Genomic DNA, 12126 nt, shown 5'->3' on the forward strand with positions numbered 1-12126 from the left:
GATTAAATCTCAAAGGATCAAAGTTGAATATAAGAGTGTGCGACGAACAAGATTACAAAATAACAAAAATATTATTAAACAAACGAAAATGTTAAAATAAATACAAAATCTCACTAGATTACATTGTGACTAACATATATTCGTATTAAACTATAAACTATATTTATAAGGAAAAAAACCTAAAAACCCTATTTCATATGTGCTAAGCCCAATATTAAACTAACAACTAAATCCAAATAATCATAAAATAGTATTACTTTCCAACCATCAGAGCAATAAGCAACCCCACTCATTCCATAAACATAAACTCATTCCCTTCCCAACCCGAAATCCTCGATCTATCGTCTTTCTCTCTTTGATCTACTGCCAATTGTTCTATTTCTTCTAAATCGAGTGTTTTCATTCAAACCAAAACTCGAAACCCGAAATCCGACGTTGGATTTTCAAGCACACCGGATGTGGCTCGACGTTCCATCACCACGACGACGACGACGACGACCGCACATCATCCCGATATCATTGCCAACGCTAGGCTTTTTGTTCGACTTTTGGCAAAAACGCCATGCCTAAGAGGACAAAAGATTACCTTCGTCAATATTTCGGGATATAAGGCTTCCCACTGATGACAGTGCTTACACAGATCAAGGACGGGTTTAAGGATGGAAAGGATTTTGTGGTGACTGTCATGTCTACCATGGGCCCTCAAGGTCATTTGTCCGAAGAATTAAGTATGATGCTGTAGCGGTTGCTGTAGACCAGTCGATGGCAAGGTGTTCTTCGTTTTTACTTTCTATTTGGTGGAACTGTTGCTAACAGGGAGGTTTTACGAAGCGGTATACATGTGCAATGAACCTTTATTTTAAAGAAAACTAATGAAAATGATTTGCGAACTTTGAGTTTCAATGATAAGGGCAAAATAAATGATAAGGTGAATAATATCATAATTGACTTTTTAGTATAAAAATATGGTTTTTCGTTAAAGAGAACTTTACAATAAAACTTTTCGTTAAAATTCCTTTATTTTAAATGGTGTTTTATCTTGCCATGCTTGTAAAAGTGACGACACGACACAAGGAAGATTTGAAGCTTCCGGATCCCTTGCAAAAGGAGCTTGATGCATATCTATGAAACTATTTATCTGGCTTTTTTTTTTCCGACAAAAGAAAAATATTTAAAAAGATAAAATACTTTTCGGAGTAGAACAATTAACTACAGAAACCAAATTCGACGCAATTAAAAATACAACAATAAAAATGAAACTCAATGAAAACTACATGTTGTAGCTCAATTTTTAATAGTTTGGGACTATTAAGTAGTTCAAAAAAGTATCGTTTGTTTGCATTCCCTAGATTTGACTGGATTAATTGGCAGAGTAGTCCCGTGTTTGTTACACATTGAGACAAAGTTTAATGAGACTCATTCCGACTAAACGGGACTAAGCTCTTCGCTAAAGGGTCTTAGCGAAACCCGCCGAAATCGGCTTGATTGCTAAGCCCACTCCTATCCGCTTCGCCCTCCTCACTTCCCCCTTCCCATCTACCAACTCCCTACTTCGCCCCTCTCATCTACCATTTTTCGATCCATATCTAGCAAAATTCAAAACAAAAAAGGCAAAATTTTGCAGTCTTTCCATTTTCAAATCATATCCAAATCCAAAATTTTAAACAAAAAAGCAAAAAAAGAAAAAAAAATTGTTGTGCGTATGAAATGCATAACAATTGCTCTAATCACACATGCACCAAGTCTTGACTCCTTTATCGTAGACCTTTGCCATTGACGTCGGAGAAGCAGACCCATGAATACCCAGATGACCTAGATTCTGATTCGAGTTCTGATTCACCAATTGGGTCTTAGAAAAATTAGGAAGAAAATAGGGAGATGAATGGAGAACAAAAGGAAGAAAAGAGGGAGATGAATGGAGAACAAAAGGAAGAAGAATATGGAGATGAAGAGGGAGAGGGACGAAGAAAAAGATGGAAAGGGAGGAAGAAAACGGAGGGAGAGGGGCCGAGAAAATTTATGAAGAAAAAGGGTATGAAAGGAAAACAATTAGGAATGGAAGGAGGTTTCTAGAATGAGAAAATAGACCGAAGTAATAATAAAATATTACTAAATATTTATTAAATAATATAAAATATTAATAAATATGAATTAAATAATATAATATTTGAATTTGTTATTAATTTGTTCCTTAATCCTGACATTACATCAAACCCTTAAATTTAGGAAGAAAAAGGGGATGGAAGGAAAACAATTAGGAATGGAAGGAGGTTTCTAGAATGAGAAAATAGACCGAAGTAATAATAAAATATTACTAAATATTTATTAAATAATATAAAATATTAATAAATATGAATTAAATAATATAATATTTGAATTTGTTATTAATTTGTTCCTTAATCTTGACATTACATCAAATCCTTCACTAAATCAGCTTAGTCTAGTCTAAGCCAATTTAAATTAATCTCCGAAACTAGTCCAGTATGAAATAGTCCAACACAACAAATGCATCCATAAGATATAAAAAGAACGTAGACGATAATATAGGATGGCAAAAGGTCCTACAAGCTATAAAGTACAGAAATAAACAAATAATTAATGAGCAGAAAAAGGGACGTTGAAGAAGAAAGTGTACATGGAAAATGAGTATAAAAGAAATGGGGTCATAGACTCATATTCCTGAAGAAAAGTAAAGCAGTTTTGTAAAAACAACAACGAAACCGCTGGAAATGAAAGCCGCAGGAACCAATTGTTTTATTTTGTAATTTAAAAAGAGATTAAATTAAATTAATAGTCAAGTCAATTAGCAACAGCATTACGCAGCAGTCACGACCAACAGCAAGGAAGGAGGCAAAGGACATGTATAAAAGGCTGTTCTACCATCCTTCTCCTCCATCCCATTCTTATTCATCCTCTCTTCATTTCTATCATCTCTGTGTTCTGTATATTGAATACTTCGTTCATCACCACTTCGATTTATTCGTTGATTCGTTACTCTTTCGGTCAAGAACATTTGTTGGTGGTAATTCTTCGTCGGATTTTAAGGTAATGATAGCTAGTCTTTACCATTAGAAAAAGTTTATACACATTTTTTGATTGATCCTATATATATATCCAAAAGTTTCAAGCGCTTATGAATAAATTGCTTGTAACCACAGCGTTTGATTCTTGTGTTTCAATTGAATGTTTCCAGCTTAATTTCCATGCATTTAATACTCTCATTTTCTATACACATTTACAATGCCTGCACCTGCACTAAAAATTCCTACTATTTTTGTTTACTTTTGGTAAGAAATTGAGACTAGGGATTGACAACGGTTATGGCGGGCAGGTAACCGTGGTTATTTACCCATAATCGCTTAGGTTCATACCTGCATAACCGTTTGCCTGTTAGGTAATTGCATAAACAGTTATACTTATACTCGTATCCGTGTACCCATTTAATCATATTCGTTTACCTATTTAACCATAAACATTTATCCGTTTTGAACCCGTTTATCCTTTTTTACCCATTTATCATTTTTTTCATCTGTCTACATATTTTTTTTAACAACTTAAAAAAAAAAAATTGTCATATTTTCGTTTTTGGATAATTAAACACATATATTAAATTTTAATTGCTTCAAATGGATGAGAAGATGTCTTTATATTGCTTCAAATTGACTTCTCGAATTAAATTGATTCATCAAATATTTTACTTTAGTTAGTTGCTTGAGCCCATCAAACCCGACCTGGCCCTTAGGATAGCTCAAGGGCCTGAACTTGCCATGCTGTGCAAGTCCAACACCTAGCAGTGGGATATTTGTTTGAAATATCATCACCGTAGAGTTTTATATGCGTAAGTAACTTTCGTTACCGACACTTAAAAATCAACAGTAGGACAGATCTGTCAAATAAAATTTGTGGATTTTGGGTAATACCATAACTGATGGATACCTGTTATAACCGTAAGTAATATTCATAACCGATACCTGTTATAACCGCGAGTAATAACCATAACTATCCATTTAAATTTCACAAATAAACAATTATATCCTTAACCGTTTATTCATTTAAACGGTTACCCATAACCATAATCGTGAACTTTAAATTTACAGATAATCACGTCTATCCAAGCCTATGAGTATTTTTTCCATCCTAATTGAGACAAAAAGGTCAAAAGTGAAATGGAATCTTGTCCAAGTCTTTTTCTTACCATTTTATTTCGCTCTCCCACTATCTTTGTTCATCAAACCATTTCACTTCACTGTTCTCAACTCTTTTCCTTCCTCCCTAAGGTACTCCTTTTCTTTTTCCCACTTTTTACTTTTTCTATTTTTCTTGTTCTTGGGATGATCTTTTTTTTTTATCTTTTCCGGATTTTTATTACGCGACCACATAGATCAATGGCTTCTGCGTTTTGGGTTCAGACTTTATTTGATGGGTTTTTGCCCTGTTTTTGTTTAGATGTCTGTTTTTATTTTTGTTGAATATTAAAAAAACCTGTTCATCCGTTTGATTTGTTGGTTTAGTCTTATTTAAGGTTTGAATTGTTGACTTTTTTCTGGATAACTTGTTAAGTTCTGGTTTTTTAACTTTTCTTGCAGCTGTTAAGGGTGTCTGATTTTTCAAGCTGCTGCTGTCAATGGCGGAACGTGTGCTGACCCGGGTCCAGAGCTTACGGGAGAGGCTGGACGAAACCCTCTCTACTCAACGCAATGAGATTCTGGCCCTTCTTTCAAGGTACTATGTTATGATCACAAATGGGTTTCTGTCAAATGTTCCAAAACATGCAAAAACTTGTCTTTTGCAATAAGGTTGTTTTTTGGTTTGATCACTAAAAGGGTTTTTGGGGTTTTAGGATTGAGAGCAAGGGGAAAGGGTTTCTGCAACCCCATCAGCTTCATGCCGAGTTCGAAGCGATTCCTGAAAATAACAGGCAGAAGCTGTTGGATGGGGCTTTTGGTGAAGTTTTGAAGCACACCCAGGTATACATTTTCGATCATACTTATATTTTATAGTCATTTGTTTCTGTGTTTTTTTTAGGAGTTTTTGAATTGTTTGTGTGAATGTTTTTGTTTAATGTAGGAGGCTGTTGTTCTGCCCCCATGGGTGGCTCTTGCTGTGCGCCCAAGGCCCGGTGTTTGGGAGTACATTCGTGTGAATGTCCATGCTCTCACTCTCGAGGAGCTGCGTGTGGCTGAGTACTTGCAATTCAAGGAGGAACTTGTTGATGGGAGGTAGATATTTTGTTTTTTTATAGTTTGATTTCTAAAGTTTCTATTCGGTTCTTAATTTTTTGTTACTTTTCATAGATTTTGAGTAGTTTAGAATATCGCATTTGTTAGTTTCTTTGCGTCGTTAATCATTTTTGCTGGTTTCAACTGCAGTTCCAATGGCAACTTCGTGCTTGAGTTGGACTTTCAGCCGTTCAATGCATCTTTCCCCCGCCCAACTCTTTCCAAGTCCATTGGAAATGGCGTTGAGTTCCTCAATCGTCACCTTTCTGCTAAGCTCTTCCATGACAAGGAGAGCCTGCACCCTTTGCTTGAGTTTCTCCAAGTTCACTGCTATGAGGGCAGGGTCTGATTTTCTTTCATTTGCAACTTTACCATCTTTGTTTGAAATCAAATGAAATTAATACTCTTTTGCTGATCTCTGGATTTAATTTGATCGGCTTCTTCGTGCAGAACATGATGCTGAATAACAGAATTAAGAATGTGAATGAGCTGCAACATGTTCTGAGGAAGGCAGAGGATTTCCTCACTTCAATTGCCCCCAGAACTCCTTACAAGGAGTTCGAGCCCAAGTTGCAAGCCATGGGTTTGGAGAGGGGTTGGGGTGACACTGCTGAGCGCGTGCTTGAGATGATCCAACTTCTGTTGGACCTTCTTGAGGCACCCGATCCTTTTACTCTTGAGAAATTCCTCGGCCAGATCCCCATGGTCTTCAATGTTGTGATCCTTTCGCCCCACGGATATTTTGCCCAAGACCATGTCTTGGGGTTCCCTGACACTGGTGGCCAGGTTGTCTATATCTTGGATCAAGTTCGCGCTTTGGAGTCTGAGATGCTTAAGCGCATTAAGCAGCAAGGACTCGATATCACTCCCCGCATTATCATTGTGAGTTTTGTCTGAAATTTTGTGGCTGCAGAATTTATGTTATTTGGTGATTTCATTCTATTCTGATGCTTTTATTATGTTTCAAACACAGCTCACAAGGCTTCTTCCTGATGCTGTTGGAACCACATGTGGTGATCGTCTTGAGAAAGTTTACGGGTGTGAGCATTCAGATATTCTTCGTGTTCCTTTCAGAGACGAGAAGGGTGCCATTGTCCGCAGATGGATTTCACGATTCGAAGTCTGGCCCTACCTAGAGACATATGCCGAGGTGAACTTCTTTGTTAATACTATCGGTTTCCATATGTTCTAATTTTTGCTTGTATTTGGTTCTCAGACTTGCTGATTTTCGTGTTATTAGGATGCGATTAAGGAACTTTCCAAGGAAATGCAGGGCAAGCCTGATCTCATCATTGGAAACTACAGTGATGGCAATATTGTGGCCTCACTGATGGCACACAAGTTGGGTGTTACACAGGTTTGTGATTTCCATTTAGTTATAATTAGTTATGCCCTTTCGATGCCTTTTACATCTTAGTAGCTAAGTTTATTGTTCGGTTTTCGCTGTCTTTCAGTGCACCATTGCCCATGCTCTGGAGAAGTCAAAATACCCTGATTCTGACCTTTACTGGAAGAAATTGGATGAGAATTATCACTTCTCATGCCAATTTACAGCTGATCTTATCGCCATGAACCACACTGATTTCATCGTCACCAGTACCTTCCAAGAGATTGCTGGAACGTAATATATACATTCGGCATAGACTTTTCTTATCAACCGTATTGTCTTTTGGGATCCTAATTTTGTGTTCTATGAATGTTTGCAGCAAAGACACTGTTGGTCAGTATGAGAGCCACACTGCCTTCACCCTTCCCGGGCTCTACCGTGTCGTTCATGGTATTGATGTCTTCGATCCCAAGTTCAACATTGTTTCACCAGGAGCTGACATGGATGTCTACTTCCCTTACTCTGAGAAAGAAAAGAGGTTGACCCACTTCCACCCTGAAATTGAAGAGCTCCTTTATGGCCAAGTCGAAAATATTGAACAATTGTAAGTTACTTTTTTCCCATTTATATTTTGCTCAATACTTCGTGTGATCGAATATGTGCTAACGCGTTTATATTGTTTTCCGATCAGATGTGTGTTGAAGGACAGGAACAAGCCAATCATCTTCACAATGGCAAGGCTGGACCGGGTGAAGAACATCACTGGGCTTGTCGAGTGGTATGGTAAGAATGCCAAGCTTAGAGAGTTGGTTAACCTTCTTGTGGTTGCTGGTGATCGCCGCAACGAGTCCAAGGACATTGAGGAGAAGGCTGAGTTGAAGAAGATGTATGAGCTGATCGACACCTACAAGCTGAACGGGCAGTTAAGATGGATTTCATCCCAGATGAACCGTGTGAGGAATGGTGAACTCTACCGCTACATTTGTGACACCAGGGGAGCCTTTGTGCAGCCTGCTGTGTATGAAGCTTTCGGCTTGACAGTCATTGAGGCCATGACTTGTGGACTGCCCACGTTTGCCACTTGCATGGGTGGCCCGGCTGAGATTATTGTGAATGGAAAATCGGGCTACCACATTGATCCATACCACGGCGATCAGGCTGCTGAGATCCTTGTTGATTTCTTTGAGAAGAGCAAGGCTGATCCTAGCCACTGGGACAAGATTTCTCAAGGCGGCTTGCAGCGCATTTACGAGAAGTAAGCAAGAACAAATCCATTTTTTGCAGTAAATTGTTTTGCTTGGCTTGCAAGTTATCTTACATTTCTGCTCTGTTTTCGTTTAGGTACACATGGCAAATCTACTCTGAGAGGCTCTTGACACTCACTGGAGTTTATGGCTTCTGGAAAGATGTTTCGAACCTTGATCGCCTGGAGAGCCGCCGCTATCTGGAGATGTTTTACGCCCTCAAGTACCGCAAGCTGGCGGCGTCTGTTCCTCTTGCTGTGGAGGAGTGAAGGGAAAGTTTTTCTTAGAGTAAATAAAGGGGCGGAAGCATTGGTTGGCTTACAGTGGAGTTTTTTCCTCCTTAGCATGAGGATTTTGTATATATATTTTATTTACCAAAGCAATTTTAATGTTTCTTTTCTTTTGTTATTTGTAATTTTCGATTCCCATTGGAAATGAAGTCATTTTAATGTATTTTTTTTTATTTCCCTCCTTACCATTATTGGTTCAAGTAGAAATTTTTTGGGTAAAGTACAAAAAAACTATTTCAACTATTGGTGTCACGATATTTTCATACCTCATCTTTAGAATTTGGTCCAATGTTATACCTTCCGTTACTTGGTCGTTTACTTTTCAGTTAAATGCTGACGTGGCTTGATTTGAATCTCACTTTCTATTAAAAAGTTAATAAATATTATTAAAAATTAAAAAAAATCATTTAATAATTTTTAAATATTAAAATAATAAAGAAAAGTTAAAAATTAAAATAAAATAAAATAAAATAAAAAAACCTTCTGTTCGTACCCTTTCCCCCTAACCCTACCATTCTTCTCTTTCTTCTCCCGCATCTTCATCTTCTTCTCCCTTCCAGTTGTAAGATCCCACATCGTTCAGGGGAGTGATCCTTATATGTATATTCTCATCCCTATCTAACACGAGGCCTTTTGGGAGCTCACTGGTTTTGGGTTCCATCGGAACTCCGAAGTTAAGCGAATAGCGCGCGAGAGCAATCCTAGGATGGGTGATCCATTGGGAAGTTCTCGTGTGAGCTCCCAAAAACAAAACCGTGAGGGCGTGGTCGGAGCCTAAAGCGGACAATATCGTGCTACGGTGGAGTCGAGCTGGGGATGTGGTGGGGGCCCGGGCCGGGATGTGACAATTTGGTATCAGAGTCTAGCCTTGGCCGTGGTGTGCTGACGAGGACGTCGGACCCCTAAGGGGGGTGGATTGTAAGATCCCACATCGTCCAAGGGAGTGATCCTTATGGTACTGTTTGGTACGTGGGACGGGACGGAACGGAGTGGGACAAGGCGTTCCGTCCCACGTTTGGTGCGCCTAAAACGGATGGAACGAGTTTTGGGTGAATTTTCGTTCCACCTCACCCGCTCCGTTCTTTTCCGTCCTGTCCCGTTCCGTTCCGTCTCGTCTGCATATCAAACGATACCTATATGTATATTCCCATCCTTACTTAGCACGAGGCCTTTTGGGAGCTCACTGGCTTCGGGTTCCATCGGAACTCCGAAGTTAAGCGAGTAGCGCGCGAGAGCACTCCTAAGATGGGTGACCCACTGGGAAGTTCTCGTGTGAGTTCCCATAAACAAAATCGTGAGGGTGTGGTCCTCCAAAGTGGACAATATCGTGCTACAGTGGAGTCGAGCCTGGAATGTAGTGGGGGCCTGGGCCGAGATGTGACACCAGTCCCCTTCCTGCAACCCAGGAAAAAAAAAACGGAATATGCAACCCAAAAGAAAAAAGAAGAAGAAAAAAAAAAAAACCTAAATCAGCAAAAGAAGGAGGAGGAAAAGAAAAAAAAACCCGAATCTGCAAAAGAAGGAAGAGGAAAAAAAAAAAAAAAAAAAAACCCAGATCCCATTGAGGTGGAATCGGAAACCTTTGTGACCTCCTTCTTCTTCCTCTTCCTCCTCTTTCTTCTTCCGCAGGGCGGGGGGAGGGGGTGGTTACTGGGGTTTTTTTTTTTTTTAAAAAAAAATTTTCTTTTACTTTTCTTTTAATATTTAAAAAATATTAAATATTTTTTTTAGTTTTTAATAATATTTTATTAATTTTTTAATAGAAAGTGAGTTCCGAATCAAGCCACATCAGTATTTAACTTAAAAGTAAACGGCCAAGTAATGGAAGGTGTAATATTAGACCAAATTCTAAAGATGAGGCATAACATTGTCATTTTTAAAAAATAAGGTATAAAAATATTGTGACATCAATAATTGAGGTAGTTTTTTATACTTTACCCAAAAATTTTTTTAACACAACGTTTGTTCTTTTTTAAAAGATAAATGTGATGAAGCGGTGTCATGGTTCGAGAAACCACATTATGCAATCTCTAATTTATTATTTGCATGATTTTCTCCTTCACATAATGGTTCGAGAAACCACATTATGCAATCTCTAATTTATTATTTGCATGATTTTCTCCTTCACATAATAAATATCATAAATTTTTTATAACATACAAAATTACCAGCTTCTTCGTTATAGGTTTGTTAAACGAGGTTTTGACAAGCTTTTATGAATTCTTTAATGGTCAATGTTTGGTTTTATATCCATCTTAACATGTTGTATTTTTCTTGTCTATCAATAAATTCTCCTCAAAATCTTTTTTCATGATAGTAATATTGGAGTGAGATGGACTTTGCGGCCAAATTTTATTAAAAAAAAAAAAAAAGGAAATAGGGGATATAAAAGCAATAAGCAACCCCTCTTCACTCCATAAACATAAACTCGTTCCCTTCACAACCCAAAATCCTCGATCGATCGTCTCTCTCTGTGATCTACTGCTAGTCGTGCTAATTCTTCTGTATCGAGTGTTTTCGTTCGAACCAAAACTCGAAACTCGATGGCGTTCTCTTTCACCGAGTTGTTGGAAGACGAAACCAACATGGAGTGGCTTGTAGAATCTTGGCCCCGGGTGAAAGTACTGTTATCCGACGTTGGATTTTCAAGCACACTGGAAGTGGCTCGACGTTCCATCATCATGACCCCGACCACGGCGACAACATCCGCAGATCATACCGCTAGCATTGCCAACTCTAGGTTTTTTGTTCGACTTTTGGCAAAAACGCCATGCCTAAGAGGAGAAAAGAGTACCTTCATCAAGATTTCGGGATATGTAGTCGACAAGGACAAGTATGAGAAACAGCGCGAGCAACTCATTGCCTCCGCCTCCAAAAATGCCATCTACAAATTGACCTTGTGTGTACTGTGACTGCCGTTGGGATCGACTTTTGACAAATTCGAGACATCGTTGGAGGAAGAGTTAATATTGGATGTTGTTGAGCCGAATCATGAACATCAGGAGGAGGAGGAGTAGGAGCTGTTGAAGACCAACACCCGCCCAGTTGGTGTTTGGATTCTAGAAGATTCTAGCAGCAAGTCTAGAAGGCAGGAGCTTCTGGAAGAGGAGGAGGAGCTGTTGAAGACCAACACCCGCCCAGTTGGTGTTTGGATTCTAGAAGATTCTAGCAGCAAGTCTAGAAGGCAGGAGCTTCTGGAAGAGGAGGAGGAGCTGTTGAAGACCAACACCCGCCCAGTTGGTGTTTGGATTCTAGAACATTCAAGCAGCAAGTCTAGAAGGCAAGAGCTTCTAGAAGAGGAGGAGGAAGAGCTGTTGAAGAACCAACACCCGCCTGGTCGGTGTTTGGATTCTAGAAGATTCTAGCTGCAAGTCTAGAAGGCAGGAGCTTCTAGAAGACATGCACTTTGACCGGGTGCAAATGAACTATAATTTTCTGCGGTGCATGCACTTCAAGTATCTAAAGCTATTGTAGCCTTTGTAAGGTTAGTAAAATGTGACGCCCATATCGGTAGGCTGTTTGTAGAAAGAAATAGCTAGAAACTAGTAGAATGTCAAATTCAAGTTTGGTGGACATCTAGTATTCGTATCGTGTTTTTTGTGTTCGTGTCATACCCGATAGCTTAACGGATCGTGTCGTGTAATACTCGTTAAAGTAAACGAGTAATATGATCCGACTCGAAATCAACCCGCTAATATTATCAGGTAATATGACCTGATCCGTTACCTATTAAGAAAAATATATTTTAAATCAATAAAAATGAAAATGAAAAACATAATTTGATCCAAAAAAATGCAAAACATAATACTAAACTACATTTCGGAGTTGACCCCTTCATGAAAGTTGTAAAACTTTTCATTATGAGTGATTACATTTTTCACACTTCTACAATAATTATTATTAATTTTGCACTCAAATAAAAAAACATTGTTCATGAGATTTGGAGGGTTTTAAAAATCTAAACGACTATATAACCATCATCGAAGCATTGAGGATGCAATTATGAACTTTTATTATGCTTTCACATCTTTTAGACTTATACATTA

At 38.4% G+C, this 12126-nt stretch overlaps 1 protein-coding gene across 3 annotated transcripts; it reads left to right on the top strand.

Annotated features, from left to right (window-relative positions):
• The first annotated feature begins 2887 nt into the window (after window positions 1–2887).
• Window positions 2888–8256, top strand: LOC103935320 (sucrose synthase). Of its 3 annotated transcripts, none has more exons than XM_009345082.3 (12): window positions 2888–3045; window positions 4587–4722; window positions 4841–4967; window positions 5068–5219; window positions 5370–5562; window positions 5670–6101; window positions 6193–6369; window positions 6460–6576; window positions 6674–6840; window positions 6926–7150; window positions 7238–7801; window positions 7888–8256. In XM_009345082.3, the coding sequence occupies exons 2-12, from the start codon at window positions 4625–4627 to the stop codon at window positions 8057–8059; spliced, it is 2424 nt and encodes an 807-aa protein (XP_009343357.2). In that variant the 5' UTR covers window positions 2888–3045; window positions 4587–4624; the 3' UTR covers window positions 8060–8256. The 3 variants fall into 3 exon arrangements, with proteins under 3 accessions (XP_009343357.2, XP_018500025.2, XP_048431591.1); XM_018644509.2 differs by lacking the exon at window positions 2888–3045 and adding an exon at window positions 4153–4277; XM_048575634.1 differs by lacking the exon at window positions 2888–3045 and having other exon boundaries at window positions 4351–4722.
• The last annotated feature ends 3870 nt before the right edge of the window (window positions 8257–12126 follow it).

This window comes from the organism of the source record quoted next, unplaced genomic scaffold (genome assembly GCF_019419815.1).
Source record: "Pyrus x bretschneideri cultivar Hongxiangsu unplaced genomic scaffold, Pyrus_bretschneideri_v1 Contig8, whole genome shotgun sequence".
Lineage (NCBI taxonomy): Eukaryota > Viridiplantae > Streptophyta > Magnoliopsida > Rosales > Rosaceae > Pyrus > Pyrus x bretschneideri.